Source organism: Chelonia mydas, chromosome 10 (genome assembly GCF_015237465.2).
Source record: "Chelonia mydas isolate rCheMyd1 chromosome 10, rCheMyd1.pri.v2, whole genome shotgun sequence".
In the NCBI taxonomy this organism is placed as follows: Eukaryota; Metazoa; Chordata; order Testudines; family Cheloniidae; genus Chelonia; species Chelonia mydas.
The window spans coordinates 47114148-47140675 of NC_051250.2; the positions used below are offsets into that span (position 1 = coordinate 47114148).

A 26528-nucleotide genomic window follows, 5' to 3' on the forward strand; every position below is an offset into this window, starting at 1 on the left:
GAGATCCTCCAGCAAAAACTTGGGAATACCCAAACTTGATGCTTACCTTTAGAAAAATCAGGATAGACAAGCAGAACAAACTCTTTTGGGCATGCACTTTTCAGGCCTCCTTTATACATCATAAACAAGCAAAAAGTTAAATTGAAAAATTCTTTAATGAATACTTAGCTTGAATTTTTTAAAAATTTGATTTAAAAAAAATCCAGTTTTTTAATAGAGAACATGCTTCAAAACAAAACAAAAACAAGCAAGGTTTTTTGCTCCTCCATTCACATTTAGAAGACTCTTAAGAAGGCCGGAGAGCAACATCAAACTTACCTGGGCCAACTCTCCAGACCTCTATCCCCATCTCTGAGTACATGCCCGCCTGCTATCTGCCTGCTGTTGCTGTTAGTAGTGAACCTCCTTTTGGAGAGCCTGGGGTAGCATGTGCACGAGTTGCTCCCCAGGCCAGTGCATGAGATGGGAAGTGCAACTGACCAGCAACAAAACCAAGGCAAGGATGATATATAGAATGCTGGGAAAAAACTAAACAAACACTGAGAAAAATAGAGGACAAATATTTCTCTCTAAAGTGTTTCATTTATAGAAATCTTACATGCTGCTATTAGATTAATAAGTACAAATTTTTCAGATGATGCGATTTTCAAATTGGCAATGTTCCTTTAATAAGCACAAAAGGTCAGGATCTGAAAAGGAAGAATGCCACCTAATCAATCACCCACATCACTTCCTGCTGCACTTGGATTTTCCTGGAAGTCTCCCATCCAAGTACTGACCCAATCCAGTCTTTCTGAGTTTATGAGCTGAAAAGATCACAGCAAAGGTTGAGTGGCTGCAGGACAAACTATCCTACTTAAAAGGGAAAAAACCGCACTTACTGGCCTACTTCTGAATAGGAGATAATTCAGAGATCAGGGTACAAGGGTCCCCAATTTAGGCCTTAACTCAACAAGGTACTTAAGCACATACCTAATTTTAAGCTTATGATCAGTTGCCACTAAAATCATGGGACTTAAAGCAAGTGCTTAAAAATCAGGCACGTGCTTAAATATACTGTTAAATTGGGGTCTTAATTTAAGAGGCCATTTTTGGCAAAATAGTAACTGCTGTCACATGTAGAACCCCACCATAGATTATTAAACCTGCACCTTGCATTGTACAGTCATTGCTGTTCACACTAAGTAACAAGCGGGCATACCTGGTAGCTGGGAGTTACAGAATACTGAATTCCAGTGGCAGACTGCATGGTCTCCGAAACCGCCTCATATACAGGAGGTGCTGGAGCAAGCACACGGTGCTGGTGTTGGAAAGCTTCTGTGCTGCTGGTGATACGTCTCTGTTGTGACGCGTACACCGGTGACTCCTGCTCATCCAATCGCCGCTTCATTCTGAACTCATGCTCAGGGAAGCTCTACAAAACCTGCTAAAACAGTTCAATTAATAAACAGAAGTGATTAATCATTCTCCCTCAATGAATACAATGCTGAGCTCATCAACAGGAGGCATAGCATAGGTAAGGCAGGTTTCTGGGCATCCATTTAACTTAATTATTTCTTGGATAATTTTTTTGAGGGGGGATGTGGGTTTGGAATCAGGATTAATTTTTTCAGGTGAAATAGTAAAATTGCATTTTTTTAAATACTAGCCTGTTTTAGAACTCAAATATTCAGTTTCAAAATAGAAGTTGATAATTTCTTCAACAAACTAAACCGAAGTACATTTCTAATTTGAACATCGTTAACATATGTAGATTCTGAACAAAGCCACGTTTGCATACTACACAGACTGGAGATGGTTGAGAAGTTTCTGGCAACAGAAGTCCAAGTAGCTCTTTCACTGTGGTGGTGAATCTTCAATGGATAGCTGAAAGTCTTTTAAGTGCTTACATTGAAAGTGTGAAACTCATAGTATGTCAGCTGTGAACCTGCAGCGGCAACAGCCCAGGTAGGATGTTAGCCTGCCCTGTGGGAAGGGGTTTCAAGAAGCTTTGGGAGTGGGTACGGAATTTAATTCTAAATAATTTAGGGGTCAAAAGATGAGGTTCTCTCAGATTTTACACGCTGAAATAAAAGTTAGTAGTAAATCCAGAACAAGAAAAAACTACAGACTTGCTAGTAAATTTAGTTTTGATTCCACATTCCTCGCCAATAAGTTTTACCCAGCCCCCAGTGTCATTGCAGATCACCAGTGTCACAAAGTGGAGCAGGGCTAAGTGTCAAAAATTGGCCCCAATGTTTCCTCAGGACATCAGAAGACAACGATGAACAACCCACCTGCAGCTCCCTCAAGATCTTCCTGCAACACACATCCAAAAAGGCATATGCTCCTGCTCTAACCCAAATAGCGATTCCCTAATTCACTCTAAATTTGTGTCATTCTTCTGACCTCCCACCCCTTCAAATTCTGTAAATTCTTCTCTTTAATTGCATGACCTCTCCTTTCCAGCCAGTATATTCAACAACTGCTTCCTTCTAGGTGATGACAGTTAATGTCATTCCTGAGAAGTTACTTATTCTTCATACAACCACTGAGAGTGTTCAAGCACATTCAGTCTCTCTCTCCAATCCAGCACCACATCCTAAAGAGTGAAACTTTTTTCTCTGCGGTCTGGAATAAAACTGGGTCTTTCCAAAGCAAATATATAGCCTTGTCAGTTTCAGTGTAATTAATGAACACAATTCACTGCTAGCAAGGAAGCTAACAGAAGCAGTCCCCCAGCAGATGTAACTGGGCTCATCCCTCCCCCCAATAAAACACTGGTAAACCAACAACCTTCATGCCTCACTTCAAATATCAGCTTCCAAAAAAATTCTAAGTTATACTAACTCTTCAGTTTGAGTGCTTAATTAGCCAACCAGATGACAAACAGTGATCATCAATATATGTAGGTATAACAAGTATATGCACAACAAATTGTGTATCAAAAGTCCATGTGTAGCTTCTTAGTATTTAAGAAAGACTAATTGTGTAACTTCTTACTGCTTTCCCTGGAGCCTCTTTTCTCCTTCACTAGTTCTTCTTTCTCTCCCCTTCTTGCTGGATCTCACTTTTTTAGTTGTTGAAGTTGTACTGTGAAGCTTCCTCCATCTCTCAGAAAAGAATCTCCCATCAGGAACCTACCATATCTATTGCGAGGGGCCTTCTGATACTGATCAATAAACTCTGGAATGGGGAGGAGGAAATTACTAAAACCTAATTCATAGGGTACTGAGCCTAGCAGACCACAGTGACATCTGGAGAACAGAAAGGCAAAAATCCAGGAGAAACTGAGTTGATTTTCCCGGTTTTGTCTGCTGTTTTTGGACTGGTCTCTGCAAATGACTCCAGCATCTGCCCCATGATTTCATTTACTGTTACCCTCCTAGGGTTTAGAAACATTTTAGCTTTGTAAAAAAATATTTTACAGATAGCACAGCTGGAATCTAATCAAGTAAAACAGCAGAATTTGGCCACGCACCTTTGATAGAAGCGCCATCTAGAATTTCACATCAACATTGTGATAATAAGGGCATGTCTACCCTACAAAATTAAGTCGACATGTTAAGTCAACATATAGCTGCCACAGTAATTAAAGTGATGGTTCACGTCCACACCTTGCCCCTTCTGTCGGTGGTGTGCATCCTCACCAGGAGCTTCTGCTGACTTAATCATGTGGGACAGTGACAGCTGGAGTCCCCATCCCGGTGGGGAGGCAGAGACTCCAGCTGTGAGCCCTGCGCTGGGCTGATAGCCAACAGGCAATGTAAGTAATACAGTGTCTACACAGACAATGCGGCACCCTAACTATATTGACCTAAGCGCTATGCCTCTCGTGGAGGTGGAGTTATTACGTTGACATTCAGGGCAACTTGTATTGGTACGAGCTACATTTTAGTGTGGATGCTTACAGAGCTAGGTCGATGTAAGCTGCCTAATGTCAATCTAATGCTGTAGTGTAGTCCAGGTCTAAGTCAAGTCAAAGCAAAGCCTTGATAGTACTCACTTACAATGCGTGCTCAGGAATATGGAGCAGCTGAGAGGTAAGTCCCTATGTGTCCACTTAATTTTTGTTCTGTCCCCTCCCCATTCTTATATTGTTAGTCTCTCTAGGCTTAGTTCACTCCTTACCCTTTTAACAGAGCAGTAGCATACCATCAGTAATGCAATCATCACAAAAGCATTTCCAGCAGTTACAAAGTTAATGCTCTCTCTCCTCCCACTTCTCCCCAACAAACTGGGCATGAAACTTTTCAATCCAAATTCACAGTTTGCAGCCAAGCAGAAAGTGAGCCAGCTATAATAGGCCTAATGCATAACCTGCACAGGGGTATAATTCCAGAATACAGAAACACTGAAGTGAAAGATACAGTTGCAGAGACCATCTAATACAATGTGCATGTCTAACAAAGCTCTGCTGTTTGTGTGTCTTCGCCCAAAGAAACACATTCCACTTTTCACTTTTGCTGGGCTAGTCAAGGTTTAAAGTAGATGCTGAGCTGCCTAAAAGGCTGTGTAAAGGTCAAATAACTGCTAAAAGAGTCTTGCACACTTACCTGTTATGAGGATTACAATTCCACCTGGGACTACAAGGTCAGCCTTTTCTTCCAAGGAGCAACAGAAGATCTCAGATTATAGATTTACTATAGTCTTGCAGAGGTGCAAGGATGAGTTATCTGCTACATGTCATCTGCTGGCAAGGTTGGCTTAATCGTCTAACCATCAAGTCTGGAATTCCTAGACTGCCTGGTTAAAATGTTTACAGGGTCAACTCAACCCTTTAGCTTCCCAAGGCAGACAATGAAGTTCCACACAGGATACTGTATGTGGATATTTTGGATGTAAACTTAAAACCAGGCCCTGTTTGCTCTTAATTTTTACTAAAGATCCAAGGCCATTTTTGCACAAATTACACACAGAGGTTACATGCTATAAGCTTGACAGCTGCCTTGCACACCAGAGTAAACAATAACTGAGTGGCACGGTATGTAGGCAAATTTTATCCTTCTCTTGTACATTCACTTACTGGGTGAGCAGTCCGTCCAAACCTGGAAAGGGCTTCTCCTCCTCACTCTTAGTGATAGGTAGCAAAGGTGAAGCTTTGGCACCTCCACTCCCCTGCAAGCACTGTAGCTGCCTCGGCTCTCTAGTTGAATGCTTACTCATCATCTAATGCTAATATAACCAAGTATGAAAACTGACAATAACCCAATTAGAACTCACACTAGGCTGGGCTTCCAGACTGGTGGGTACTCCTGTGCAGAAAGTGAGTTTACAAGAGAATACCAAAAGCCTCATTTCTATGATGGAAGGTCCGATATTTTGGATTGGGATATACCATGCAGGCTCACTACCTGGGAGATTAGGATACCTCATGTCTGAGAGCAGCTCCTAGAACTACACCCAAAGGCCAGATCCACAGATACACCAACCTTCACTCTGTAATGGTCAGTGAGCATGTGGACCAAACTTCAGATTGCTGCTTGTCAGAGCTCATCCACAAACTTCCTCTTGGCCCAAGAAGTGACTATGCCCCATGAAATAAACCTTCACTCAAGGGGGGGGGGGGGGGGGGGGAGAGCAAGGGAACCCATCTGTAAACTAAAGTTTCCTTAATAGAAAAATGATTATTCAAGTGCATTAAAGACCTAGAGACTCTGTCATCTTTTCTAGCCCCTATGGAATCCATAAAAAGGACTTCCCTTTGCATAGGTCTTTAGAGAATGCAGACTAGATGGAAAAAACCCTGTCCTAAGCAACCAATCTCTCAGATGGAATTTCTGGCAGCTCAGGCTAAATGTTGAGGGACCATGCCACATGGACCTCTTTAGTGAGCAACAAATTGTGTTCTGCCCTATAAGAATAACTTTCCACTCCTGGCACCACCTTGCTTGCTGGCAATCCAGGCAACACTGCTTACTCCTGTCTCTGGTCCTTGCAGACCAGCACACACTACTCTGACTGCTCTAAGCTCCAGCCAGTTCACACGCAGAGATCTCTCCCATGTGGGATGAATGGGACTGCAGGGTGGTTCCCCAACCCTTGAGGCTGGCATCAGTCCTTACCCCAAATCGTAGGTCCTTGAAGTGACCTCCAACTTTGAGTTTAGTTACATCTCTCCCACAACTGTAGGGACAGCCTGAGCTTCAAGAGACTCTGAATCCTCACATGTAATCCCCACCCCATTCCTTTGTTCACCACTGTGAGAGCAGCTTGTGAACCAAAATGCTTCCTGACCTACAGAGCTAGATCAATTAAGGAAGACATCTTCTTGGCTCAGATGCTGAAGGATGCTCTGATCTGCTCTGCTAAGTTGTCTTGCCGTTTGTACTCTCTTCTGTGATGGAAGACCCATTCCTACCACCATACTAACTCAGCTGATGACATGGGATCAGGTTTTGCTTTTTTGTATCTGATCATAAATCCCAGCCACATCAAGAGAGTTGCTGATTCCTGGACAGCTTCTCTGGTTCCTACCAGAGTGAAGACTTTCATGAGCCAGCCAGCCAGCCAGATATGGAAGAATATGACGTTTCCTCTGTGGCTCTACCACCACTACACTCTTTGTGGAGATTGAGCCAATGGCCAGGGGAAAAACCTGTAACATTGCAGAAAGGTACAAAAGTCCACAGAGTAACATGCAAAAATCAGAGAGCACTCAGTGATCCTCTATTCTGCTGAAGTCTGCTTCAGGGGGAGAGGGACACGGGCAGGCTCAAGGGGCTCTGGTCAGGTACAATCTCTGGAATGCTGGCCTATACCAAGGCCTGGGTGGAGATCTTCATTATGCCAACCAGTCTCTAATCTGAGAAGACAAATATGGTCTCTTGGGCTCTGGAATGACTTTATTTTCATCACTGAGATCCTGAAGGCTTGATCTAGTGCTTCCCCAAATATCTTTTCCCCATTAAAAGGCAGATGCAATGAGCTCCTGCTTTGTTGCAAATTCCTCCTCTCCAAGAGCATTACTAGAAGGCTCTCCCATCCATAAAGTGACTGGTAAAGACGGAAAGAAGATTGTGTGACCAAGACCAGGGAGGCATCACGGAGGAATTTGTAAATTTCCAAATTTCAGTCACAGGGTCCTTCAAAGCCACTGACCCCTCCACAGGGCAGGTACAATTCTTAGTTGAAGATATGACTGCAGAGTCAATAATGGGGCAAAAATCCCAGCAATTGTGCTATCTTTTAGACAACCTGTAAAATATATGCATCTGCCTTGGGGAGGGCTATTCTGGCACCTGATTTCTCTCCATGTCCTTGTGAAAGGGGAAAGCTCACATCTTGTTTTGAGGATACATGTGTAATGACTGTGACCCATTTAAGTACCTAGAGTGAGTATCAAGGACTTGAAGATGAAGGACAATGCTAAAACATAAATACCATGTTATTTTTATTTATACTTCCAATGTACAAAATAGGCTTTTATCCAACACTAAGCCTCTACTGTAGACTAAAAGGACAAAGAAATAGATTAACCCAGATTGTGTCTGGATTCTACATCCAGAACATAGCATTTACTCAAGCACCTGCTTACGGGTAGAAACTAATATTGGTCATTCCAAGCTTTTAGATGATCTAAACCAGGGGTGAGCAAACTACGGCCCATGGGCCGGATCCAGCCCCTCAGGGTTTTGGATTCGACCCGCGTGATTGCCCCCCCCCGTGGTGCCGCAGGCCCCGTGCCGCTCTCAGAAGTGGCCGGCACCACATCCCTGCAGCTCCTGAGGGGGAAGGGGGGGTGCCGTTGCCACCCCGGAGCCGCTTTAGGTAAGAGGTGCTGGGCCGGAGCCCGAACCCCTCCTGCACCCCACCCCCCAACTCCCTGCCCTAAGCCCCCTGCCCGCACCTCGCACCCCTCCTGCACCCCAACTCCCTGCCCTGAGCCCCCTGCTGCACCCTGCACCCCTCCTGTACCCCAACCCCCTGTCCTGAGCTCCCTCCAGCAGTCCGCACCCCTCCTGCACCCCTGCCCTGAGCCCCCTGCTGCACCCTGCACCCCTCCTGTACCCCAACCCCGTCCTGAGCTCCCTCCAGCAGTCCGCACCCCTCCTGCACTCCTGCCCTGAGCCCCCTCCTTCACCCCAACCCCATTCCCTGAGGCCCCTCGTACACCCCGCACGCCTCCTCTGCCCCAATCCCTTGCCCTGAGCCCATTCCTGCACACCGCACTCCCTCCCACACCCCGCACTCCCTCCCGCACCCCAACCCTGCATACAATTTTCCCACCCAGATGTGGCCCTCGGCCCAAAAAGTTTGCCCACCCCAATCTAAGCACTGGTTTCCAGCTCTACAGATTTGAGATAAGTTGTTAAACACAAAATGGAAAAAGAGCAATATGGTAATAAGAATAATGTAATTTTTAAAGGTCTTCTATCTCAACACCTGTCAGGACTAGGAATCTTTTAGCAGATGAGTTCCTTTTTCAAGAACTAATCATGGAACAGCGATCACAGAGAAAGAAGATCTCAATCCCCAAAGATGTAAGAGATTTCTGAGAAAGGCTATGCCAACTGTGTAGTCACATACTGAACATGTATCCCTAGACTCTTTTTTTTTTTTTAACAAATGGGAGAGCTCAATATATCCCCAAATTCCAGGATTTCTCAGAAAAAGCATAACAAGGAACAGTTTAATACAGAGTGATGTATCCGGTGACCCTCATGTCCTAATTCAAATTGCATGCTGCAGACATCTTTTCACAAGCTGTCTGAAGTTTTAACATATGTTCCTAAAAGGTTTTATACAGGTTTATAACTATAATATGTACAACGCTGATACTTCTATTATTACTTTGTTTTTTAAATTGTAGACTCTGGACAGAACTGCACTAACTGAGGGCAGATCTACACTACAAACTTGCATCAGCGCAGCTCCACCGCTAGAAGAGTCTTCACCAAAAGCGCTAAGCTGACGTGAGAGAGCTCTCCCATTGGCTTAATAACTCTACCTCCACGAGAGGTGGTAGCTATGTCGACAGGAGCAGCTCTCCCACCAACAATAGCGCTGTCAGCTTGGGGGGGTTAACTACGTCACTATGGGGTGTGAAAAATCCACATCCCTGAGTGATGCAGTTATACTGAAGTGTGTAGTATAGACTTGGCCTGAATGAGGTTGCTAAACCTGCTTTAATGAAGGGAGAGGAGGGAGAGAAAAGGGTCTTAAAACGAGGAGAGGACCTGATATGGATAGACAACAAGTGGACCTTAGAAATCTACACACACATACATACACATCCAAAAGACAAAAGAAAGGAAGTGTGGGGATTTCAGACGTTAGCAGAAATAAAAGGATTGCAGAAGCAAGAAAGCAAAATAGGGTGGGGGAGGAGAAAAGGGACAGAGGGACAGAAAAGTTGGGGAGGGAAGAGCTGAGGGGGTCAGACAGGGATAGATTTTACCTGAGAAAGTAAAATAGCTTGAAACACTTATGGTTTCTTCTCATTTGGACCATGGAAAGAGTGGTGGGTAGGGGCAGGGAAATGAGAAATCTTAGCTAGTGCTTGGGATTCAGAAGACCTGCACTCAATTTCCTGCTCTGCCACAGACTTCCTATGTGACCTTGGGCTAGTTATTTGCTCTGTGCCTCAGTTCTCCATTTGAAAAATGGGAAAAACAGCACTGACCTACCCCACAGGCGTGTTGCTAGAATATATATTAAAGGTTGTGAGGCATTCAGATACTATGGAACTGGGGACCATATAAGTACCTAATATAGATACTGAAAAGACATTAAATGAACTCCCTGAAACATTGAGAATTGACAGCAAGGTGAAGTGCTGGCAGCCCATTGATTATGCAGCTATGGATCTTACCCAGGCCTCAGACTAGATGCAGCTAGGGTAATCTTAAACCCCACTCACCTCAACCCAGACATGAAAAGGGAGAATGAGAAAAGTGGTGGTGAGGCATTAATTTACACATTGTCACAGCAGCAGCTGTTAGTGATGGCCCCAACTCTGAAAATTACACAGTAATAATTTGTGAGAACACAAAGTGAATCAAAACTTCACATAAGAAGTAAATTTCCCCACCTCCATGGTGTCCAATTTCTACAAAAACATTTCTTCCATCATTAGTGCTCAGAATACCTAAGAATGCAGCAATGGGGAGGAAAAAGATACAAATGTGCAACCAAGAGCACACCCCCATCCAGACAGAGGAATACATATAGGCCTACATTTTCTGCTCTGGCTTTAACAACCATAAAAGCTTTCAATGCTGGAGAAGACCAAAACTGCAATCTAGACAGAAAACGATTTATAAATCCTGGAAACTAAACTGGTTTGTATGCCAATTTCAACACAACATTTCTCATTCCAAGACCTACATGTTCAACAAGGCCTGTACTGAGTGCTCCCTGACTGGCCTGACCATGAATGACACATCACAACAGCAGGCAAAGTAAACCTGAAGAGATCTATCTATTGCATGTTGTAATCCAGTGTGAAAAACATCCTGTATTTCTCTTCTCTTTACATGACTTCAAGAACTCCAGTCAGCCTAGTATTTCTTAATTGAGTTTTCCATAGTTCAGTGTCTGTGGTATTTTGTTATAACGGCACTGTGTCCATATGCTGTTCAAGGCAGAGAAACTGGAAAATGTATAGCTCTACCACCATTTAATAACAATTTCAATTTCCTTAATATTACTCTTATTTCTTCAATACTTGTCTCCAGTGGTAACAGTAGACAACAGTCTCCACACCATTTCACTGAAAGCCAATATTTTAACAAAACCCAATGTTGTTTGGGAAGTCAGATCTGTACCTCTGTGCCAAGCAGTATGACATTAGAGACAGCCAGGACAGTCCTTCCAGCTAGCAAAATTAAATGTGTCTAATTGTTAGTGAATCCAGATGCCATCTAGGTGTGTATAATCGCTTCCATCACTGAGTGCACGACAATTATCAACAAATTTATCTTCACAACAGCCCCATTAAGTAGAGAGTATTTATCCCCATTTGTATTGAAAATTGAAAGATTAAGTGACCTGCCCAAGGTCATGCAGAAGGTCTGTGGCAGGGCCAGGAATTGAATTGCAATCTCTTGAGATCCAACCCAGTGCCTTAACCATGAGATCAACAACACTGCACATAAAAGGGCCAATTAAAGCCACCCATGGTAGAAGGGGGGGGGGGGAAGGAAGGGGGATGACTTACCAGTGCCACTTTATCCTAAAGCCTGCATTGTGAAAGCTAAGATGGAGTCTGAAGTGCCACCATCCTTGCTGAGGACATCTGGCATTCACAGGTTTGCACTGAGATGGCACGCAACTAATGGGTGAGCTACCTATATACCACTTCAAGTTTCAGACAATTCCTCAGTTCAACCAGAGGTGATTTTTTTGGCATCTTGTTACACTAAAATCTTATCACTAGACACTCACTTAAGATAGTACTGTTTCCTAAAACATTTTCATTAATAGAGTATTAAATAATAGTTTTCTATTTTACTGCTTCAGTTTTCTTTTACACTTTACCTTTTAGTGTATTGAAAGTTTCTTTAAACCCTTGCACAGAGTCCACTGAATCCCAATCACACTCTTGAGGATACAATCATTTGGTAACCACACACCTTTTCCCTCTCCATACTGCAGCCCTTATTTTTGCAGAAAACCAGCTCTGCTATAGTTAAGGCTGAAAACTCACTTCCGCTGACTTCAAATGCTCTAAAATCCACATGCTTATTCATATTGTTTTGAAATTTAGTATGCCTCAAGGGGATGCAAATTTGGGGTCATCCAAGCAAGAAGTTCTCAAGACGTAGAACCCTGGGGGTGGAGAGGAGGAAGCATTTCTTAAGGTTGACAGATTCTACCAACTTTTTTTGAGCAGACCTAGGGAATCAAACTGTGGCTCTGATTGTGGCCCAAATGGTCTCCACCACTCAAAGCAGGGAGAGGTGACATTCAGGTGGGTGGGTGGTGAACCTGTCAGCCCCACATTCTCCCCTGGTATGCGTAAGCCAGCATCTAAGGGCATCTGCCCCTCTAGGGGGACCTGGGCTCCTCTTCCTGCCCCTCATATGAGCTAGCATCCTGGGAGGCCTCTTCACTCTGAAAGACTCAGATTCTCCCTGTCCCGCTGGGCCCCTCCCCCAAGTGAGCAGGCATTTGGGGAAACCCTGCCCTCTGCGGAGGGAGCTGAGGACATGCAGGCTGGGGGCATGAACCCAGGACACACTGCAAGACTGGGGTGAGGAGCTGAGGGGCATACCTGACGCATATCACTCACTCAAACACTTGGCACGGAGAAGACGAGTCCCCAAATCAAACCTGGGCCTCAGGCACAGCAGTACAGACCACAACCACAAGGCCACCTTGGACATCTATTCTTTAATTAGATACTCATTCAAAGGTGCTTCATTGTACATAGTGTTCTTTTAAATGAGTTTGTTCACTTATAGCAGACACTAAACAAGTCATACCTGACCATTATATTTAAATACAGGTAAGTTTATATTTATATTAAATTTTTAACCCCTTCCAGTTGGTACTGTGCCTAACACAGCGCTATGAAATAAATCCCACTCATTGAATATACTTAGACTAACCTAGTTCTGGATTATAGTTTTTCAGAAAAAACCGGTAATCAAAAAGTTCACACATTCCTCATGACACATTTGGTCACTCAAGCAGCTTCCATTTAAACAGCAAGTATTTGTCAGTTTTACAAAACAGTTTCAGTCGTCCAAATAGAACATATCTTGCTCTGATACAGCAGATGTATCTTAAGCAAATACCAGTTTATATTGGTGCATGTACTGATGTCATATCTACATGGGCAATACTATAAAAAAACACTTTGTATTCTGTGTTTCATTGGCCCAGATTCAAGGAAGGAATCTGGCATTTGACAAAACAAATACAAAATATATTAATGCTTCTACAGTTTATGAGAATACCATTCCCAGTTACCTACAACCCCAGGTAAAACCCTAATGCAGTTTCTATTGATGTACAGTAAGCAAAGGGATAAAAAAAAAAACAACCCAAAGATACTGAAAGTGATACACTCAGTGCAGGCCACTGATAAATTTAAAGATTGTGAGGAGTATACATGTAGAGAAGGATGCCAGTTCTTGATTAAAATATTTAAAAAATTAATGTTAGTAGCAGAATACTCTAAGAGTAATTCTCAGACTCCTACATGCCTCTATGTTATTCCGTGCAGGGTTCTTATGCATAGCTTTGCAGTTTTTCTATCTAGAAACTGCAACAGTCCTTTGATAGGAGTTATTTCAAAAGAAACTGGAAATTCTAATAAATCTACATGTCCCTTCAGAGTGGGTATAAAGAGTGAAAGCAGAATAGGCCAGTTACTCATAAGTGATGCTGTGTCCAAAACCAAAAAGTAGCAGCAGAACAAGAAACACAGGCACCTAACCATGTATATTTATTGTTAGGAACTGTGGCAAATGTAAAATATTGTTTTTATATTTTAAAATAATACTTTCTACAGGAAATACTCTAAACAGTTGCTGTACACTAGGGGTGATAAATAGGCGGACTGCAAGCCAAATCCAGACCACCAGGTGCTTTTTAACAGATCCCAAAATCTTTTTATTTACTTTTTTTTATTATTATTATTTTCTCTGGAGTCTGGACCTTGACAAAAAAATAACTGACTACCCCTACTTTACACTATTAATATGGTGATGAACGAGGTGGGTTGAAGGAATAAATCTGAAGATTTTAGTTAAGTTCTATGAAAATCTGCAGAAACCCCACTGATATCATCATTTTCAGCTGCTCATCCACACTAACACAACTCAGTTCAGTTTATTTCCACACCTCAAACATGTTTTATTTAGCTCCCTCTTCCTGAGTATTTGTAAACAATATGAACTGTACAATGAGGAATCAAGTGAGAGTAAAGTACTAAAAGGCAGCCTGTATTTTTTTTAATCTGTAAAAACCTGAGGTTTCTGATTACCATAGAAATGTACATCATTAACAAGAGATTTAAATTCTCCAAACGAAAGAATTACACACTGGATATTTTACAACAACCCAGGAATATTCTGTAGTAACTATGCCCATCTTCTGCTGTTCAGCATGCTCACTCAGCCCAATTATCTCCTAGCTGGCTCTGCACATACATGGAGCATTTGAGGACAGACTACACAAGCACAAGAGGCTGATGATTAATGCAGAAGCTCCAGCCATACTATACTATGGGAGGTGACTGGCTGCCCTTTCCCTGTGATCGGGTACTTTGAAGTATAAAGGACCACTGGACAGTCTTTTGCCTCTCTCCCCAAAATGCAAAACACCCCCCCACACACACCCAAGCCCCCACTTCACCCCATGCTCTTAAATAACTGGAGTGAGCCTGCAGGAGCCCCAGTGGACAACACAGCTCTAACTCGGCTGGAGGTATGGATGTGCTCTGGACACCCTCCAGATACACATCACAGGCACGTGGAAGACAGGCTGTCCCCAAGCCACTGGCCTTTGCTGACAGAGCTTCCTTCCGCCAGCCAGTTACCTAGTGCTTAGCGTCCAGTTACCCCCACCCTGCTAAGGAAGGAGACCTCCGAACATCGCTGCCTCGCTGCAGGGATCAAATCCAGTCGGCTACCCCGGAGCGTTTGGGATACAACCGGGGAGAACCGCCAGACGAGTGCATGGGTCAATACTGCTCCGTGTAACTAGCCGAGGCTGAGTGACCACAGGGTGTGGGTCCCCAATAAGGGTGCTGTGTGCAATGGACCCGCTGACCGCGGGTCTCCGGTAAGGGATCGGAGAGGGCTAGGAGCCGAAATGCAAAGCCCCCATAAGGGAAGAGTACAGGGGAGGAGGCGGCTGTGTGCAAATCACCCAAGACCTGCACGGACGGAGAAGAGGAGTGGGAGGAGCAAGCAGCGTGCAGTGTACCGGGGAAGGCGACGTCCCCAGAGGCGGAGCCTGTGTGCAATGCCAGCACTGACTGACGGGCGCGGGGGAGGAGGCTGGGTGCCACCCTCCCGGCACCGGGGTGAGAGCAGAGATGGGGAGAGGGAGGAGCCTGCGTGGAACGCATCCAGTACTGAGAGGAAGAGGGTGTCCCAGGGACGGGGGCGGGGCCCGTGTGCAATGTACTCGGTACCGAGGGATTCCGGGGGGTGGACTCCGGTAGGGGCACGACGGGGGCGGGCTGAGTGCCATGCAGCCCGCGGGCTATCCAAGTACGGCTTATACTCCATGCACTCGCTTCTTAGGGGAAGGGAGTTTGTCGCGGAAAGGGAGGCGGGCCCGTGTCCGCTGCACCGACTCCCGGGGCAAGGGGGCGGCTGCATGTGCAATGTGAGTGATCCGAAACGAAGGAAAGGGCTCGGGAAGCTCATCTCCGCTAATCCAGAGCCCGGGAAAACAACCCGACCGGGACGGAGGGTGGGAGCGGCTACTTGTCCGCTACGCTCGCCGGGGGAGGGGGCTCCGTGTACGTTCTGCACCGGGGGGTGGGGGGCGCCTGTGTCCGGCGCACGCGGGGGCCCGCTGCGCGGAACCGCCCGCTCGCCGGGGCAGGGAACCCCGGGGGAGACGCAGCGTGGGAGGCTGCTCTCCCTCCCCTCCCCCGGCGGCGCCCGAAGCGCGCGGGCCACCGGCGCGAGTCCCCGCCCCATACGGAGAGCGAGAAGGGAAAGGAGCGACCCGCCCCCCGCGGCGCCCGGCGGGACTGTCACACCGCCCGACCCCTCGGCGCTCACCTCAAAGCCACCCCTGCGCCCAGGGGGTTCGCGCCCCGCCGGTGGCTCTCCGGGCCCCTTCTCCTCACGCGGGGGCGGCCCTTGGGCCCCTCCTCCCGCCGCTGGCGGGGTCGGCGGCGGCTGCTCCCCCCCCGGCTCCGGCGGCTACTCGAGAGGGACGGTCCCTGGCGGTGTCGCGCTGTGGGAGGGCTCCCCGGCCCCGGCGGCTGCTCCGGGCAGGGTGGGGGGTCCCCGGGCCCCTCCTCCTCCTCCGGGCGGGGGCGGCGGCTGCTCGGTTCGGGCAGTGGAGGGGGTGAGGGACGGCTGGGCCTGGACGGATACGAGGGATGGTTGGCCCCGGTGAGGGGGGGGGGTAAAATGGAGTAACCGTCTCTCGGCGGCGGCCGCCGAGCGCTGCCCGCTTCTCTGTTCCCCGGGAAATCCCGCCCCTCCCCGGCACGGGGGGAGACCCCCGCGCTTCCATTGGGTACGTAGCCTGCCACTCACCGCTTCTCCCAATCACAGCGCAGTGCCCACCCCCATCCCCCGCCCCTATTGGACACAACCCCCAGGAAGGGGATGTGAAGGGGGGGACCGAGGAAAAATGTCCGTATAGGAAACAAGCCCCGCCTAGTCCCGCCTCCATTCCTCTCTCATTGAATGCCGCCTACAGGAACCGGTCAACGATTGGATTAGGTGCACGTCGGTCAAACCTAGACTCCCCCTATCTCAGGCCCCGCCCCCAGCCACTAGGAAGCTCCGCCCCTTCTCTGGGGAGCTCTTTTGTGGAATGTTTACATCTGCAAGTGGATCCAGATTCGTGCCCCTACAAATCCGCCCACAATCCCGGGGGCTGCAGCTGGTGCATTGGGTGCACTGCAAGCCCTGTATCTGCACCCATGTTGCTTCAGAGTGTTGCCCCAGCACGTGCACTAACACTGTACAATGCACGGGTGCAACAAGCTGCAGCAGCACGGGCGCCAATTCTGTCCAACTCTACAAGCTGCAGCGGCGGTACGCCCAGTATCGCTAACGCACGATGCATGCATGGGTGCAACAAGACTCAGCCGCACGGCCAGTAGCCCAGTTTAATACACGCAGGCACCAAACTTAAGCAGCTATGCACTCGCAATAGTAATGCATGAATGCAACAAGTTGCATGAAGTCAATCATGCTATCCAGTTTCCAGATTATCTGTGAGATTCATCCGCTTGCATACAATTTAAACTGGGATGAAACCTCTTGCATACTGCCCGCTAGGAAGCAAGGTAATTAGTTTCCTTTTACTCCTATCAACCCAGTTTGAAACTTGCAGCAACTTTACAGGAGGTAACAAGTGAAACCATACACCAAAACAGGCACTATTTAAGAACACCTTTTTAGACAACACCAAAGCTGTACGTGGTGGTCGCATTAAACCACAACCCTGGATTTGGAATCCAGCCTCAAAGAACTGCAGGTCACCTACTGAGCAACTTGAGCACATTTTGGATCAGAGCTACTCCAAACTGAAGCAGATAGGGAAGGTAGATTTGTATTCCAATATAAAGTTCAGGTATGTTTTTACACTCACGTGGAAGAAAAAGCTGTCATAGGATTAAACAGATGTAATTTTCCCTCTAGTCTGAAAGCTTTTCCCCCAAAGTTTCTGCGAGGAAGCATTAAGTTTGTCTCAAAGGACAGACAGGCCCAGAAGGCAAACAAACAACAGCAAAAAATAAAGTGTGCATTTATTTACCTGAAGTTGCATGACCCCATCGCTAAATAACTGCGTTGGAAATCCAAGTCTTAGCTTACTTTTAGCCACTACAGTGACTTTGCTTTATTAATTCCACACAGGAATTTCTGTGTATTTCCGCTACCGCTGACTTGTGGAGCACTGACCAACTGCCTTAGAGGCTTTCCCAGGCCAGCAACATGTACAATTCTCATCCTCAATTCTTCCTTACTACAGAAGTCAGTGACACAGTGTACCCATTCAATACAAGCCCCATGCTTCCAAGAGAGAGGAGGATAGTCAAAACAAATCCCTAGCAGTGTAAATCACAATGAATTCTTGGCATTTAATAACAGTCACCATGCAGACAACAAATGAAAGATACCTTCTGGTGGTACCCTAATGAAACTGTATTCTTATTGCCTCCCGCCTCCCAAAGGCCAATACCATTACACACACTTTCTATTCCAAGCCTTAAAACTGTCCAGAAACCTTATTTGGAAGTATATTTTGTACCTCAGATACAGTCAAGAGTACACACACAGACCTTAACACCTCCCTGTCTAGAAGAGCCTGCTGTAATAGGCATGGTACAGTCAAGGCAAAGTAGCACACAGGTCTTAAGTATATGGCTGATGCTATTTTTAATATTTGGTTCTATACCTCTGTTGTGTGTTGCCCACACAACTCCTTTCTCTTCCCTGGTGTAAAAAGGGACAATATCTGGATCACTTGGAGATTGTCCCTCACCTTCCACTTATAACCCTGCTAATTATAGTACTGGGTGGCAGGACGCTGCCTGTTGCTGCAGTTTCAAACAAGCGACTTTCTGATTCATATTTTGAGGCATGATTGTAATTAAAATAAAAAGGTGAGCAGGTTATGCATTGCCCAGCCAGTTCAGAAATCCTCAAGTGCCAGCACCCCTCGCTCACACAGTCTCTTTAGTGCATGATGTACACACACACCAACAGTAAGAGCTACTATTAAACCCTCTTTAGCTTCCTCCAACAGACACGCCTCCAGCTAGCTCCCAGTAGCTTTGGAGCAGACGTGCAGGCTTCAGTTTTAAAATATCTTCCAACATGACCGAACTTGTAGTTCTGAATTAAGAGAGAGACTTCAATGAGGCTCCCTTCTAAAGAGCAGCCCCTGCGAATGGGAGAGGCTTCGCTTCACATCTTTTTACAATGAGTCTGAGCCCAATAAAAGCAGGGAGGGAAGGAATCGATTTCTCTGCACTGGATTGTCCCACCGACTCACTCCTCCCTAAAAACTGGGGTGATTTACTCTTTTGCCTCGCCCCGTTAGTGCATGGAGTAACCAGGTACCCCCTTTTCTACGTGTTAACTCTGTCCCTGGAAGCATACGAGAGGTTAGGGCTCCACCCCGACTGTAAAGCAAAGCAGGACATCACTAGGGTAAAACAGGGCTTAAGGGAAAATCCACGTGCTGTACTGCAGATTGCACACAATTTCCACGTTTCAGGACATAGAAGTACAAGGTAGTAAAGACAAACAACACGCACGCAGAGCTCCCTCTCTCTGTGCTCCTCGTGGACTACACAGTACAAGATTTGTAGCTAACCAGAGGGCAGATACATTGTATGATCCACATCCAAAGAGCTTTATAGCCCCCTAAACTGAAATCAACCCAGCAAAAGTCTGCTTGTGACAGAGGCTCATTTATCCAGGGACTGTGGGGAATCACAGCAAAGGAGGAGCTGGTACTCGGTCAAGGCACCGAAATGGTGAAAGCCATCCCCTTTCCCATACGCTGGCTCAAGGACGGCTGGGGGGGGTGTGCCAAAAACTTTGGGCCACACTTTTTACCTTCAGGATCGATCTCAGAGAAGGGGAAAGGAAAAAAACTCTGCCTCCACGAGGCAGTCCAAACGTTCTGGCGCCAGACGGGACTTGGAAAGAGCGAAAAGAAATTGGGGAAAGGTGGGGGAGATTCTCGCATTAACAACCTCTCCCCCCCGCCCCCGCCCAAACCAAGCTCGAGGTTTGTTGCTCCTTGCTCTTAATCTCAGTTTTTCACCTCACGGGCGCACTATGCATTGGGGGGAAGGAGATCGGGGAGAGGGTGGGACGGGGACCCGCAAGCGAGTGATGTGTAGTATTTCAGATATCCAGCCAGGCAGATTCCGTGCAGTCTCCCACTTAGATCTCCCGAGTAAACCAAGGCTGGATTTCTGCTGTCTCCCGCTCAAAAAAAACCCCGTGCGGCACGGGGGAGGAAACAGGGCCGCCGAGTGCTTTTGCTGCCAAGCAATATAAGACCAGAGAGCGCCGCTAGGGTGACGCTCCCGCCTTCTCCTCCCCCGGAAGCTAGAGGAGAAGGGGGCTGGCCTATGAATCCACAGCGGTGCGGGAGAGAGCTCCCTCCGAAAATATCCTAAGCAGCCACCCCTGCCCTTGCCTGGTGGGGGGGGGGGTTATTAGGAAAGAGGCACCCTGGCAGGTGGTCCCCCGCCCCAGCAGGAGGGCTTGTCGGGGGAGGGGGGAATTGCCTCTCCCTATCTCTTTGCCGGGCAGATCTGACTGATCTCTGGGCGAATCCTTTTGTCCCTAAGTCCCTCCCACCATTGACTGCGCAGCTTCACTTCCGGGATGGCTGCGCCCCACGTGGGGCGGATCTATTACACGTGGGGGGGAGGATGGGGGAAGACACCGGACCTGCCTTCTCCCCCTCCCCCATTCTCCCTCCCTTGGAGGCAGAAGGGGGCGGGCCAATGCTTTCATTTCTACCAATCAGCTCCAAGGAGAGGAAAACTTCCCTCTTCCTGATGGAATTAGGCAGTCCTTTACCATTTGGGGCGGGAGACCAACCTGAAAAACAGCAAGGTCTTCTGACAGGCGGGGCGATTTGGGAACCCTAGCCAATAAAGCAGAAGGGGTGGGGCTAATTCTTCTACCCAAGGAGAAGGGCTAATCCCACCCTATGACTACATAGGGAGGAAGGGGGCGGGGGAAGGACTGTGAGTGTGTGTACTGCGTATTCACTCTATGAGTCTCATGCAGTACGGGCACGCTACGCTGCATGCATAGCTGAGGTTGCAAACAGCAGTCTTCCTCCAGCACAAAAGGGGGAAAGCGACTCAGACTGGCAGGATTCTGGAGTGGATTCTCTCAGTGGGGTCTCCTCTAGGCTGGAAAGAGAGAAGAGGCAGAATCCCCTCCGCCCTCACCATCCACGCCTTGTAAATTGGAACGTGAACCCTCCTTCGCTTTCCAGCCTGCTGTTCCCGCCCCCTCCAGAGTCCGCCCCAGAACCCAGCCTTGCTGGCGGCTCGCGGCCTCACTTTGCTAGCGCTAAAACGAGCGCAAGGAAGCCCCTTTCGTCTCTCGGGCCGCGAGTCCAGCATGGAGAGGGCCAGCCCGCCACGGTAGCTAACTCCATGCTGATCAGTCCAACACCCTAAATCCTCGTCCCTGTCTCTCTGATAGACGCCCCCTCTGCGGTGTTTCCTTTCCTCAGGTCAGAACCATACCAACTTGACCCCCTCCCCCCCCATCCCCGACCTTCACAGTTCCTTTGCTTCTTTAAACTATTTTGAGCCGCTCTGCAAAAAAGCGACAAGGACCACCGGCTTGCGGGAGAAAAGGGGCCAGCGGGGGTAGCCCAACCCCGGAGCTATCCATCTTTCCCTCCCACCGGCATAGAAGGTGGGGTGGAGACTAGAGATGCAACTCCATGTTTGCAAAGGGAATCAGGTTCAATCAGTTGGGAGATGAGAGCTCGATGGATCGAGACCAGGAGGAAGGCGGCTGCTCCGGTTTCGGTCGCAAAGTGGGCTCAGTGCACTGCAGGTAGCAAGCGTTCGGTAACGGAACGTTCGCGCGTGAACAGGGGTTCGGCGCTGGAACGTTCACCCGGTGTCTGGCTACTTTGCGTTCGGCAATGGAACGCCACGGCGGCTGCTAAATGCCACACTCCATTCAGCGGGGCTCCGGCGAGGATTGTTGTGGTGTGAATTTAAAAATAACAATCACACAGCTGCCGGTTCAGCGAGAGAGAAACTGGAGCTGCAGCCCAGACCCCCCTGCCGGCGGCTGCCTCTTGGCAGATCCGTTCACACGCCTCCCCCAACAAGTTTTCACGTAAAGAAGCACAAATCTACGGGTTCCGATTCCGCCCTCTCTGCGAGTAAGACATCCGGCCTTGGGATTTGTAAACTAGATCCACGCTCTGGCAGCGCCTGCAAAGCCCTGCACCGAGCCGTGGTGCAAAAGCCACCCCCGCACCCCAAAAATCTACTCAACAAACTCCTAAACCTCCTCTCGGGACCTTGACCCGCAGCGCAGCTTTGTTTATGCCAAGCAAAATAAGGGGCGGGGGAAGTGAAGTGTCCCTGTTCCTCCTCCTCCTCCTCCTTTCCTCCAAACTGCATGGATCCCAGCGCGATGTTAAACAAACACCACCAGCACGCATACCACCCGGCCAAACGCTTGCTCTTCCTCGGATCTCCGAGCAGGGAGGGGGAGGGAGAGCGAGGGTAAAGCAAAACCCAGGGAAAAACTGTTTTTAATTTCTCCCCTCTTCCTCAACGGATCCGACTGCTCAGTCCCTCTCCCACCCTGATTACCAACAGCTCCGCCTACCACCCCCTTTCTCTCCTCTGGTTCTGGCCCGATTTGAGCTGGGTGATCTTAACACACCCCCCCAAAAAACGCCCAATATTTTGGGGACTAAATTGAAAGCAGCTGTTACATACCCTCAAAGCCCAGGCGAGGAGTCCTGAATGGATGGGAACTCCCCCCAAACGGGATTGGCCTCTAGCTGAAACTCGTCACTTCAATCCCACCCATCAGGGGAGGGAAGGCTGGATCCAAACCTGCAACCCTGAACACGCCCTCCCCTCTTCCCCAAAACACGCAGGGCAGGGCTTTGTGCGAAAGTGGAATTAGGCTGCTGATCAGCCATTTATGTACATCAAACTCACGCCTGCACGTCGGGGACTGAAGTGAGCGCTCACACGCTGGGGCTTGTATTAACTCCGGTTTCCATCTGTCTAGCTGCACTTGAAGCACTTTCTGAACCTACCTGTTACAGTGTTAGGATCACAAAAGCAAAGTTGTGCTGAACGCCACAGCGCCAGTCCTAGGGCCATGGGAGCGGTGCGGTGCCCCCTTGGCAGCCCCACTCCAGAGCAGGGAACACAGCAGCTGCACAGTAAGTGATTCTTTTCTAATAATAATAATAATAATTAATTAATACTGTGCCTTGTCCTGGCAGCTCCCATCCAACCATTAACTCCTGTAACACCATCATCCTGCTTGTATAGTGTCCTCTCTCTAAGGATCTCAGGACAGTTTACCAACATGCAAGATTAACCCTTGCAACAGGTCTTGGAGGTAGGTATTACCCTCATCGTATAAAGAAAAGGAGGACTTGTGGCACCTTAGAGACTAACACGTTTATTTGAGCATAAGCTTTCGTGAGCTACAGCTCACTTCATCGGATGCATTCAGTGGAAAATAGACAGGGAAACTGAGGCACAGAGATTAAGTGATTTGCCTGAGGGCTGTGGCAGAACTCTGATCTTCTGAGTCTCAGTCCTCTAATTTAAGTTGTTATACCAGCTACACACACTTTATCAAACAGAGAACATCTAATGGGCGAGAAGGGCAAGACCCTTGTCGGGTGGACCAAGAGCACAGGAACCTCTTTTGGAGGAGCAGTTGGAACCATTTAGCGAAGGGGTGAGTGCCAGGAAGGAGCACTCTCTCCCCACTATTGTTGTATGTAAATGTGTAGGAATTCTTATTTTTTGTATTACTGTAGCACCTAGCAGCCCTAGTCATAGACCAGGACCCCATTGTGCTACGTGCTGTACAAACCCAGAACAAAAAGATAGGCCCTGCCCCAAAGATCTTACAATCTGTATATAAGACAAGAGACAACAGATGGGTACAGGCAGATGGGGGGAGAACAGGGAAACAATGACACATGACTGGCCCTGAACACCAGTAGACACTTGGATCCTGGGAGGCTGATGCTCTGTTCTTACAATCTAAGGGAAAATATGGGTGGGATTTAATTATCACGATTAATCACACTGTTAAACAATAATAGAATACCATTTATTTAAATATTTTTGGATGTTTTCTACATTTTCAAATATATTGATTTCAATTACAACACAGAATAGAAAGTGTACAGTGCTCACTTTATTTTTGATTACAAATATTTGCACTGTAAAAACAAAATAAATAGTATTCTCAATTCACCTAATATAAGTACTGTGGTGCAGTCTCTTTATCATGAAAGTTGAACTTACAAATTTCAAATTATGTACAAAAAATAACTGCACTCAAAAATAAAACAATGTAAAACTTTAGAGCCTACAAGTCCACTCAGTCCTACTCAGCGGCGTATTAAAGCCTAGGCCAACAAATTTGCAGGGGTGGCAAATTTATAATAGCAGCCAGAGGCTGCTTCCCTCGGTGCCGGTTCACGCCCTCCACTCCTGGCCCCACCCCAACTCCACCGCTTCCCTGCCCCCTCCCTGCCCCTTTTAGTCCCCTTCCCCAAATCCCCGCCCCGGCCCTGCCGCTTCTCCTGAACGCGCTGCGTTCCCCCTTCTTTCCCCTCCTTCACAAACCTCTTTCGTGCACAAGCACTGGCAGGGAGCGGGGAGAAGCAGGACCCGGCGGCACGCTCAGGAGAGGAGGCGGAGCGGAGGTGAGCTGGGGCGGGGAGCTGCTGTTGGGGGGCGGCAATTATTTCAGTGCCTAGGGGCGGCAAAATCATTAATCCGCCATTGGTCCTACTCCAGCCAATCACTCAAACAAACAAGTTTAGTTTCATTTGCAGGAGATAATGCTGCCTGCTTCTTGTTTACAGGGTCACCTGAAAGTGAGAATAGGCATTTGCATGGCACTGTTGTAACTGGCATTGCAAGATATTTACATGCCAGATGCGCAAAAGATTCATATGTCCCTTCATGCTTCAACTACCATTCCAGAGGACATGCATCCATGCTGATGACAGGTTCTGCTCAATAACGATCCAAAGCAGAGTGGACCGACGTATGTTCATTTTCATCATCTGGGTCAGATGCCACCAGCAGAAGGTTGATTTTCTTTTTTGGTGGTTCGGATTCTGTAGTTTCCGCATCGGAGTGTTGCTCTTTTAAGACTTCTGAAAGCATGCTCCACACCTCGTCCCTCTCAGCCTTTGGACGGCACTTCATATTCTTAAACCTTGGTTCGAGTGCTAGAAATCTCACATTCATACCTTCTTTGCATTTTGTCAAATCTGCAGTGACAGTGTTCGTAAATCAAACATGTGTTGGGTCATCATCTGAGACTGCTATAACATGAAATATATGTAAAACAGAGCAGGGGACATACAATTCTCCCCCATGGAGTTCAGTCACAAATTAAGTTAACGCATTATTTTTTTAACGAACATCATCAGCATGGAAGCATGTCCTCCAGAGTGGTGGTGGAAGCATGAAGGGGCATACAAATGTTTAGCATATCTGGCATGTAAATACCTTGCAACGCCGGCTACAAAAGTGCCATGCGAACGCCTGTTCTCACTTTCAGGTGACGTTGTAAATAAGAAGCAGGCAGCAGTACCTCCCGTAAATGTAAACAAACTTGTTTGTCTTAGCGATTGGCTGAACAAGAAATAAGACTGAGTGGATTTGTAGGCTCTAAAGTTTTACACTGTTTTGTTTTTAAATGCAGTTATGTAATAAAAAAAATTCTACATTTGTAAGTTACGCTTTCACGATAGAGATTGCACTACAGTACTTGTATGAGATGAATTGAAAAATACTATTTCTTTTGTTTATCACTTTTACTATGAAAATATTTGTAATCAAAAATAATATAAAGTGAGCACTGTACACTTCGTATTCTGTGTTGTAATAGAAATCAATATATTTGAAAATGTAGAAAAACATCCAAAAATATTTAATTAATTTCAATTGGTATTCTATTGTTTAACAGTGCAATTAATCGCGATTAATTTTTTTAATTGCAGTTAATTTTTTTTAGTTAATCACGTAAGTGAACAATTAATCAACAGCCCTAGTAATATCTTTTATTAGGCCAACTTCTGTGGGTGAGAAAGGCCAAGCTTTTGGAAGCTCGAAAGCTTGTCTCTCTCACCCCCAGAAGTTGGTTCAATAAAAGATATTCCCTCACCCACCTTGTCTCTCTAACATTCTGGGACTGACATGGCTACAACAACACTGCACACAAGTATTTACGTTGAGTGAGAAAGATCATCTACCATAATCCTAATGTGACAGCTCACCTATGTGGTTGAAGCCACATCACCATTCACTGGTAAACAGCAGGTCTACTCAGCTAGGACGATTCCTAAGAGAGATTCAAGTACATTTCAGTGGCTCTAAGCAATGGGTAAGCAGCCTGCCTCAGGTGCATCTACACGTAACAAAACTGCAACCTGGTTTTCTGCACCTATGCTACCACCAGTGACTGCAAGTTTAGATCAGGCACATTAGTGGTGAAAAACAAGCAAGTTTCCAGACTTGTCAGTGTTCAGTCAAAGTTTGCACTTACACTCTTGGGTCCACTGGTGTAGAAAAATGGGTGGCAATGATATAAGCGTAAAAGGGTCTGTAGCTCACTTAGAGCATGATCCTGTGTGATGCTGAGTATCCTTAGATCCCATTTACTTCAATGGGAATTGAGGGTGCTTTCTTGCACCTTACAGGATGAAGCCCTTAAGTGGCATACCTGGCAGTACCTGTAAACTAGCTGACACGTGTAAGTTAGCATCTGCTAATGCGAATCTATTCTTAGCCAGTCGTTTGTTCATTTCACATTGTTCTCCTGCTCTGGTTTTTTTTTTTTTTTTAAGTGTTCAGACATCCCTTGTTTGTAAAGTGAGGTAATAAAAGGGAATCTCTCTCAGCACAATGTGCTGCTTTGAAACACAGCCAGGACGGTCTGACTTCCAAAGCCCAGGTTCTGACACAAGGAACGTGGCACTAACGTCTCTGCTTCAGTTTCTCCATCTGTAACATTGGACAATAATTCTTACTATCTCACCAGGGAGTGTTAATGAATTAGCAGATAAAGTGCTTTGAAGATGAGAAGCACATCTGTGCTAATGAATTATTATTAGAGCTATGTGTATACAGACAAAACTCAGTGGTGTGGATCCTGCAGTAA

General features: G+C 46.9%; 1 protein-coding gene across 9 annotated transcripts in view; it reads right to left on the minus strand.

Moving 5' to 3' along the window:
• Positions 1 to 22174, minus strand: part of SIN3A (SIN3 transcription regulator family member A) — a 59978-nt gene extending 37804 nt beyond the window's left edge. For 3 of the 9 annotated variants that reach the window (XM_037909929.2, XM_037909928.2, XM_037909925.2), the window contains exons 1-2: positions 15672 to 16092; positions 1202 to 1426 (exon numbers count right to left, since the gene is read on the minus strand). In XM_037909929.2, coding sequence (XP_037765857.1) covers positions 1202 to 1390 — 189 coding nt within the window. In that variant the 5' untranslated portion in view covers positions 1391 to 1426; positions 15672 to 16092. Of the gene's footprint in view, positions 1 to 1201; positions 1427 to 15671; positions 16094 to 22087 lie in introns of those variants that run through there. The other 6 variants (XM_037909931.2, XM_037909932.2, XM_043523460.1 and 3 more) reach the window with 5 other exon arrangements.
• Between the last annotated feature and the right edge of the window lie 4354 nt (positions 22175 to 26528).